At 52.4% G+C, this 9,246-nt stretch overlaps 1 protein-coding gene across 2 annotated transcripts in view; it reads left to right on the top strand.

Annotated features, from left to right (window-relative positions):
• The first annotated feature begins 1,478 nt into the window (after positions 1-1,478).
• Positions 1,479-9,246, top strand: part of UNC5B (unc-5 netrin receptor B) — a 427,137-nt gene continuing 419,369 nt past the window's right edge. Inside the window, exon 1 of one of the 2 annotated variants that reach the window (XM_069610733.1) lies at positions 1,479-1,825. In XM_069610733.1, the coding sequence (XP_069466834.1) occupies positions 1,747-1,825 (79 nt within the window). In that variant the 5' untranslated portion in view covers positions 1,479-1,746. The remainder of the gene's footprint in view (positions 1,826-9,246) is intronic. The other variant, XM_069610731.1, reaches the window with a different exon arrangement.

Genomic DNA, 9,246 nt, shown 5'->3' with positions numbered 1-9,246 from the left:
CTGGGACATTAAGAGAAAGGGGAAGGAACGAAAGAGGGGCAGAACAATCAACAAAGAGAAAGCGGGGAAATATTGAAAAGGTATTGGAGGCTGAACAAGAGAAAGAGCACGTCGGACAAATGTATTTATTTATTTATTTATATTTATATAGCGCGCAAGCAGCCCAGGGGCATTGAGGCGCTGTTACTTGCAATAAACTTAGTTACATGGTACAGGCATGGTACTGGTTGTTGACACATTGTGAATGAAGCAGGAAAACATAATGTTGTTACAGATATTGCTTTTGGTCATATAATAGGTGTGCCTGGCCTTATGAGAAGAGGGTGGTCTTCAACGTTTTGCGGAAGGTGGTGAGGGAGGCCTTGCCACGGATAGTGGGTGGTAGGAAATTCCAGTGAGAGGGCGCGAGATAGGGGAAGCTGGATCCGCCCGCTTTTGCTTTTTTTACTCGTGGCACCGAGAGCATGTTGGCATACGGTGATCAAAGACAGTGAAAGAAAGGCATAAGCGCTGGGCATTAAACCAGCCAATAGAAAGGGAGACAGATTAATAGAAATAAATAAATAAATAAATAAATAAATAAGAGGTGAATGGGTGGGCGACAATGTGATTGATGCAAAGGGGCGAAAGACAGAAAGATACGAGGGAAGCCTCGAATGAACAGTGGCAGGGAGTGGGTTGCAGAGAAGCACCGAACAGGGAATAAAGAGAGTGCAAAAAAGAAGACATGAAGTGGCAAAGGAACTTGTGAAAAGGAAGAGAGATAGAAGAAGAGAGAGAGTAGCATAGACCAACCCGTTGTGAAAAAAAAGATGCGAACACTGAAAGAAGGGGAGACGAGTAACTCCAGAGAGACGTTAGGACAAGGAGGAGGCACTGGGGAAGCGAACATTCGACAACGCAAGGCAGAGAGCTAGGGAAGAAGCCAGTCGGGGTAAGAGGACGAGGAGAAGAGATAGGGGCCAGGGGCAGAAAGAAAGGATTGCCTGAGAACTCCACTATAGGCTGTCTCTGGCAAGGCTAAAGCGTGAGCTATCGCTCTCGGGTTCCGCGGCGCATGCTGAGTGCAGCAGACAGTCGTCTGTCGTGCTCGACCCTGCCTCCCCCCTTTCCTAGTCTCAGCCTCCGCCCCTCGCTCTCCCCCCTTCCGCCCCCTAATAGCCGGCTCCTCTTGGGCTGGAAACCTTCACTGGCAGTGTGCAAGAGGCAGGGCAGGGGAAAGATGCGAAAGCCCTGCTAGCGGCTTACGAGTACAGAGGAAAGCGTGCCAGCAGCATCCTCAACAGTGCAGGGTGCACTGCCGGCTGGCACAGCAGCGAGACTGCGCCCGGAGAACCGAGGCCCTGCACCTTGGAGCATCCCTGTCAGACCCAGGACCCACAGAAGAGCGACCGTGTTGGGTACAAGTCAAGCAGCTCGGCGCAGGACCTTGGCACCGCTGGGCAGGAGAGAGGTCCTGGACATTTACTGAAGTAGGGGGTCTCGTACTTTTTTCCTCTGGAGCTCGTTGTGGCAATAGTGCTGAAAGGTTCTGGGGAGCGCGGTGGCATTAATCTTCCCCGGGGCATTGACCCAGAAGCAACCAGGACCAGGTGGAGCCTGGACACACGGAGTGCAGGAGGAGCGGTCTCTTCGGTCGCTGGTGGGACCATTGCCGGACTGATTGCCGGCGTTACCGGTCGGATCTGGACGGGTCGGGACCCGAGGAACAGTGGGGAGAGAGACTGGGGCTCCGCCGGGGGAGCGATGCCTCCCTCAGCCCGGACCCCGCCGCCGCCGCTGCTGCTGCTTCTGCTGATCTGCGCCTTGGGACTCTGCGAAGCAGGTAAGCAAAGCCCCGGAGCGGTGCGTCAGCGGCGCGTGCGGGCACCGCCAGGGCGCTAATCAGGGCAGTGAAAAGAAACATCAACACACGTCCCACCCACACTGTCAATATTTACGCCTTCATCGGCGGGGCTATGCCTGTAGCTGCGTTCAAGGAGGTGTACGGCACGCACAAAGAAAGGGACGTGATACGACAATATGCATTCTTAAGTACCCCCCAAGCTGAGCCATCACAGTATCCCAATCAGTGATAATCAGCACAGCAAACAAACTATTCACATGTGCATTTGATAAGCTCTCGTGGTGCTGGTTTAACGCACGGTGTGCAAAAATGTAAAAGAATTGGTTAGTCAGAAGGCTGTACTTTGCCACTACTTGCAGGTGTAATGTGTGCGTGTGCCAGCCAACCGCTCCATGTATAAACAATATGATTAATGCTAAAACAGGGGGGCACCTTCACTGCTCCCGCCATTCATGTACCCACCGACTGCAAAGTGCAAAGTGTGCCCCGTGTGTGATTCCTATCCCGTTATAATTTGGGATCCAGGCTACTCTGTTGCGTGTTTATAATGCCCCCCTCCCACACCCCATTAAACTACACATGCCAAGAGCAGGGGCGTCATGGCTGGCACCAGGGGCGTTGCTAGGGGGGGGCTAAGGGGGCTATAGCCCCTGATCTTTTGGTTGTAGCCCCGGATAGAATTTTAGGAGCTACAGCCAAAAGACTAGCTAGCCCCCAGTCCCAACAGTGCTGACATCAGCATAGCCCCGGGTCTTTTCCAGACCTAGCAACTCCCCTGGCTGGCACCGTGCGGTTCCCGAGCTCAGTGCGCATTGTCACGGTGGTGGTCAGGCACGGATAAGGCGTGGTACTAGTTGATAATGACCGGTTCCCTGTTATTCCTGGGACGGATATGCATTTTTGAAGTAATTAAAAGAATACACAGCGAGACCATCTTTTCGACCCTGCTCGCGGACTATGTGAAACCCAGGCAAGAAACCAGCATTGGACGAAAGGAATGACCAGTGAGACAACTACACACTTGTTTCCAGGAGAGCTGGTGGGGCGGAGGGAGCTCGTGTTTACTACCTGCTATGGTTGGGTGTTTGTCGTCATGTAGATGTGCTGCGCAGGTAAATGCATGAGTTGCGGAGAAGCAACGAACCCGAAACACGCTCGCGGCGAGTGGGGTTTACGGCCTGTGGGGAAGATGGTGGTTTGCTCAGAACCCGTGTGCGGTTTTGGCTGCTTATGGGGTACATGCCGTAAGCCCGGGGGGTGTCTCCTGGCGTTTAACTATTGGCAGTGGATGAGAAACACGTGCGCTCATGAAGGGTTAAGGGGCGCGCGAGCTGCTCTTGTCGCTGTGTGGCGGGGGCGGGGTGCGGGGAAGGCTCTGGGATGGCGTACTTTCCACGAAGACCCCAGCTCTGGGGCAGAAGCTTGACCCCAGTGGCACTGCCGGCCTTTCCTCCCCAGTCCATGCGCCTCAGAGACCCCTCACACACACCACTTAATTGCAGGTCGTTTTCTGTAGTCTAGGTGGATACTGAAACAGACAGTAATTGAACTAATTGCCCCATTTGCCCCCACTCATATTCTCCATCGCTTGGAGTGTTTAACCATGTGTGTGGGGGCGGGGGAGGCGTCCAGCTACGAACGCCCCTGTTTTGTGTCTGTGAGTGTAATGGACTAGATTGTGCATGTCTTTCTGTCAGTCCAGGTTTTGTATTCAAAGTGTGTCTATGTTTCCTGTCACTGCACAAACTTGGTGTGTAACTGTTTTCTATCGCTGTGCGCAGTACGAGTTCTCTGTGATTGTGGGTTGAGTTCTGTGTGATTGTGGGTTACGTTGTGTGCACACTTTTCTTGGGCGTGTGGTAAGTGCGTATATATCTGTGCATGTAAGAGGGAGAGTTTGTGTTTCTGCTTTAGAGTGCGTGATATTACCCACGTCATGTTGTGTCTATGTGGCTTTCCTTGCTGTGTGTCTTGGAACGTGTCTGAATATCCATGTTGCATTTGTGGGTCTCTCTGGTGTACGTGTTTTGGTGTGTGTCCAACACGCATGATTTGAATTTGGCAGGAGCTGGGAGCTATTTAGTGCCTGCTTAAAGGGTAGAAGCGCTTGGTTAGTATAACACTAAGAGACGTCAGGCGCTAGTTTGGACTTGCCATACAAACATGCCTACTGGACATTAAATCTGTGTGTTTGGGAAATGTGCATAAAAGCACTGTGGGGCATATATAATGGGCAAAAGGTTGTAAGCCTGGAAGTGTCACAATGCGGAGTTATATAAAAAAAACACCCAAACCTACTCATATTAGCAGTCCAAAGAGCACTGTGAGCCCTACTGCAGAAGCGGCCCACCAGGCCCCACAGATGCTAACCAGCACCTTATTCAAGGAGACCAGACAGCTCCTTCTCTTCTGCCTTGAATAAAGACCCCTTGTCGAAACACGCGTTGGCTTTGCGCTCAATTACCTAACACCCAGGCCCACTTTTGCTGATTAAGAAAACCATTAAAAACCATGTTGGCAAAAGTCGTTATTTGACCGAGGCACTAGCCTGATCCAACGCCAATTCACCCGGGGATCCAACCACATCTCTAACTCTATATAAACCGTCTCATATCAGCAGTCATAGAAAGAAAAAAAACACCACTGTAACATATTTGTTTGCAATATCCGTACAGGCAGTGTGTGGGGACACGTAAGGCCGTAGGCTTTATTGTACAACAACAAAGCACCCAAATTGGCAAAACTCGGGATATGCTTTTGGGCATCATGGGGCCAGGTGAGAAGGGACACAAGCTGATGCTAACTCCAGTTTAGAGCCAACTTGATGCTGATCCATGCCGTCAGCCTACGTGCGACTGCTGGGAAGCGCTGTGCTCCCTTTCTCCTCTTGCCTGATCGCACCGCGTGCTTTTCGCGCTTTGTTTTCATTTACCCATGTCTGCTCTTTAAAGGGAGGGAAGGGCGGCTGTTTCAGCTTTCTCTCGAACTTTTCTCTATTCCTTCTCTGTGCAGCGAGGGCAAGCAAGCATGCCTGGCCCTGTCTCTCTTCTTCTTGCTGATCTATGGTATCCATCAGCTGTGATTATTGATACCAAGGCTTGAGCCTCACTACTCCATCTTCTCAAGTGGGGGGTGTGTGTAATCCCGGGTTAGGATTCTTCGTGGTCTGTGTGGACTTGTCACAGTAGGGCTCGTTTCACAGGGTCTTTGCCGTGATGTGCCGGGGCTGTTCTTGCCCATCTACGTATAGCCCAAAACGTGCCGGGGGCAAAAAGACACCTGGGGGGGGGGTGATTATTTTGTACCTGAGTGTTTCTGACAGGTATGGCCCCCAGCTGGTGCCCTGCCGCCTTCTTCTCTCGGGTGCCCAGGCGGCTGCTGTCCCTATTGCCCCCCCAACCAGCCATGTAGGTGTCAGTGACAGGGAAAATGGCAACCTGTTGGCCACTTCCCTTGTTATGCAGGTGATCCCTCACTGCTTGAACACACAGGCTTAGTTCCCTGGCACCTCTACCCCCAGGACTGTGGCTCTTGCGGGTCCCAGGGCATAGTGTGGGGGTGATGTGCTGGTCCTGCATCCATCCCTCACTGGCTGCCCCTGCTTGCTGAGCTATGCGGGATACCCAGAAGCCCATCCCATCCTCAGTATATGTCTATTCTCGTCAGCATTTCGTGTTTCTGAACCTTACAAAAGAATCCCTGTAGTGCATTGTGTCTGTGCATGTTAGAAAGTTCAGGTATGTTCACCGCGTGCATAAGGTGTGTGCCGGTCAGTGTTGGCCGTCTTTGTAGCCACACATGTGTCCGTGGTGTGGGTGTGTGTTGGGCTTGTAGGAGGTCAGCGCGAGCGTGTGTGTGTTTGTGTTCACTTATTCGGTTCTCTTGTTTGTGCTTTGGGCGTCTAAAGGCCCCAGAGCTTCCCGTTGGATTATCATTTGAAGGTGCTGTCGTTACGTCAAATCTAGGCCTGGACAAGTCAGCGATCCTTCCACCATGGCACGGGTGCGACTGGGGTGAAAGGCCTACGGTTGATGTTGGGATGTTGAGCTTGGATTGCCGAAGAGTTTGAGGTTGTGCGATCGTCCAGCGTTCCCCAGATTGGCAGAAAGACTGCAGCGTGTGTGGGACTGGGGCTGTGTGCAGGGCTTCAGCGATTGGCTGTGCCGGGGGAGGCACTGAGACTGGCACAACGATTCCTGATCGCTAGAGGAGTGAAACAACGGTAATTGAACAAGGACAATACTTAGAAAATTATCCACAGCTCTCATCAGTGCCTTGGAAAACAAGAGGTTTGGGCTCGCTGAGGGTGTTTTCACCAGCTCCCGGCCAGCTCTAACGGTCGGGCGGCAAGTCCCAGATACGAGCTGGGGCAGAGGGTGCCTGAGAGTGTCTACGGAAGTGACGGAGACCTGCCAGTCAAGAAAAACGCCCGCCCTAGTTGAGACCCGTTTGGTAGCTGTGACTGGTATCGGTCAGCTGTAGTAAGACAGCTCAGGGGGTCAATGTGCATGCACGGGTTGTGTGAAATAAGCAGACCGGATACTTTGATTCAACTGCATGCTGGAAAACACTGCCCTTTATATCAGGGAGGCGGCGTGAGCCGTGCCAAGGTTACACTGGCAGTCTCCACCCCTGGTCACACTACACTAAGGTCACTGTTGGCTGCTAGTCTCCAACCCCGGTCACACTGCACTAAGGTCACTGTTGGCTGCCAGTCTCCACCCCCGGTCACACTGCTCTAAGGTCACTGTTGGTTGCCAGTATCCACCCCCGGTCACACTGCACTAAGGTCACTCTTGGCTGCCAGTCTCCACCCCAGGTCACACTGCTCTAAGGTCACTGTTGGTTGCCAGTCTCCAGTCTTGGTCACACTGCACTAAGGTCACTGTTGGCTACCAGTCTCCACCGCTGGTCACACTGCACTAAGGTCACTGTTGGCTGCCAGTCTCCACCCCTGGTCACACTGCACTAAGGTCACTGTTGGCTGCCAGTCTCCACCCTGGTCACACTGCACTAAGGTCACTGTTGGCTGCCAGTCTCCACCCCTGGTCACACTGCAATAAGGTCACTGTTGGCTGCCAGTCTCCACCCCTGGCCACAGTGCATTAAGGTCACTGTTGGTTGTCAGTCTCCACCCCCGGTCACACTGCTCTAAGGTCACTGTTGGCTGCCAGTCTCCAGTCTTGGTCACACTGCTCTAAGGTCACTGCTGGCTGCCAGTCTCCACCCTGGTCACACTGCACTAAGGTCACTGTTGGCTGCCAGTCTCCACCCCTGGTCATACTGAACTAAGGTCACTGTTGGCTGCCAGTCTCCACCCTGGTCACACTGCACTAAGGTCACTGTTGGCTGCCAGTCTCCACCCCTGGTCACACTGAACTAAGGTCACTGTTGGCTGCCAGTCTCCACCCCTGGCCACAGTGCATTAAGGTCACTGTTGGTTGCCAGTCTCCACCCCCGGTCACACTGCTCTAAGGTCACTGTTGGCTGCCAGTCTCCAGTCTTGGTCACACTGCTCTAAGGTCACTGGTTGGTGGAGAAATCGAAGATCTTCTCTTCGGAGTATGTGCACTTTCTTCAGTTGAATCAAAGCCTCGCGGCTCGGCTTCTCGTGCAAGTGGTGATCCCGCCGCCAGCGTGCAGACCGAGTGGAGCCGCTAAAGCGTGACCGCAAAGACAGAGCGGGTGACCAACACATTGTTCCAGAAGGCGGCGTGAGGGGTTATTTTCGTCGCCCGTGCTTTTCTAGCTGTAAGAAACTGTTTAAAAAAATAGCATCCATGGGATTGTAACCCAAGGCAATGAAGGCTTGGCTGAGGGGCTAATGCTCTGCGAATCGGTCAGTGCGGCAAGAACATTATGTGACCGAACACAAGGATGTGGATTTTGGACTATGGATTACAATCCGCTCCACCTTTCAACCTCTCCGGTCCTTTAAACGGGTACTAGATAACCCACTGTTCGGAATATCCCCGGGTTGGTGTGCCATAGATTAATGGTCATTACTGGACTAGTTGTCACTGGAGCTGCTCCGCGAAGGGCATTGCTGTACTCGGGCAGAAAGCGGACTGCGAACTCCGTGGGAAGCGTGAATCTTTGGTGCTTGAACACAGCGCGGGTGCCTGCTTCTGGCGGCCGACCCCCCTCCCTCCCGGGAACAGATTCCGAGGTCTGTACTTGCAGCGGATCCCCGGAGGCGAGAGATGCTCGGAAATGCCTGGTCTTTCCCCCAGGGCACCGGCCTGCTGGACGTCAAATCCCCTAATGTGGTTAGACACGCAAGACCCCTACGCCGTGACCTCACTTAATTGTAAAACGCTCAGAGACTCGGATATAATGATGGGGCTGTGTGGGAGTGGTCGGAGGGCTCCTCGCAACCGCAGGCGAGGGAGGGGCACGCGGGGGGCGCCGCCGGGCTCCTTGTTGTCACCGAGTCTTAATTCAGGCAAAGGCTACATGCCTTTTGGCATTATCGCTGCAATACCAGTGGCCAATGCTTGCATCGGCCTGCTGTGAATTACTGGCACTCCCTCGTGAAATCTATACTGCCCCCTCCCGTCGGTGTAGATAGAGGCCCATTCAAATCTGAGAAGTGCCAGCTCCATTGCACGGGGCAGAAAACCCAAAAAGTACAGCAGCGCTGACAATCGGTACCGCAGCGCTGACAATAGATTCCGGTAAAACCTATCCAACCCAGGGCCATTTTAAGCACTTTTGGGGAGCCCCTCCAACAAACTAAAAGAATTAAGGGATCTACACTATCTGGTCGCACCCCCTCCTCGCCATCACAGCCCTTAAAGCGTGATGTGATGCCTTGCAGCAATCTGAATAAGCAGGGATACTCCGTTTTGGTCCTTGACCTCTCCATTCTTGCTGCAATCAGAATGACAAGCAAGTAGCCTTTCAAGTGCAGCCTCAGCAGTCCATGGCGAGGATACTGCTGTTCTAGCTCAGGCGCAGGAAGCTTTTCATCAATAGCAGCCCCAAGGAAGGTTTACTGGCTATAGTATAAATGCAGGAAACAGATTGCATGAAAAAGGTGCACATAATCCAGAATAGACACAACTCACAGAATGCAAAAATGCTGGAACTTAAATACAGAAAACCAATTGGGAGGAAAGTGAAAGCTACATATAACATAGCATAAATAGTGGATTAGGATTAGAATCTAGCAGGAAGGAGTCCGTATCCAGACATTACACGGGGGACATGGTGTTCAAGTACTGTTGCCATTAGTGAGCACATAAATAAGTAGCTGCACAGTATTTCAATGCTCACTAGTAGTCTAGAGAAAGCAACACTATAGCCAGTGAAACCACGAATAAGGCTTTTCTGAAGATCAAAGCTGGAGACCGAAATCACTCTGAAGGGCTGACAATTTTGAAAGGTTCAGACAAGCA

Source organism: Ambystoma mexicanum, chromosome 8 (genome assembly GCF_040938575.1).
Source record: "Ambystoma mexicanum isolate Mex_15411 chromosome 8, UKY_AmexF1_1, whole genome shotgun sequence".
NCBI lineage: Eukaryota > Metazoa > Chordata > Amphibia > Caudata > Ambystomatidae > Ambystoma > Ambystoma mexicanum.
The sequence above is the reverse complement of the archived record's forward strand: the minus strand, read 5'-3'. Positions and strand labels throughout refer to the sequence as shown.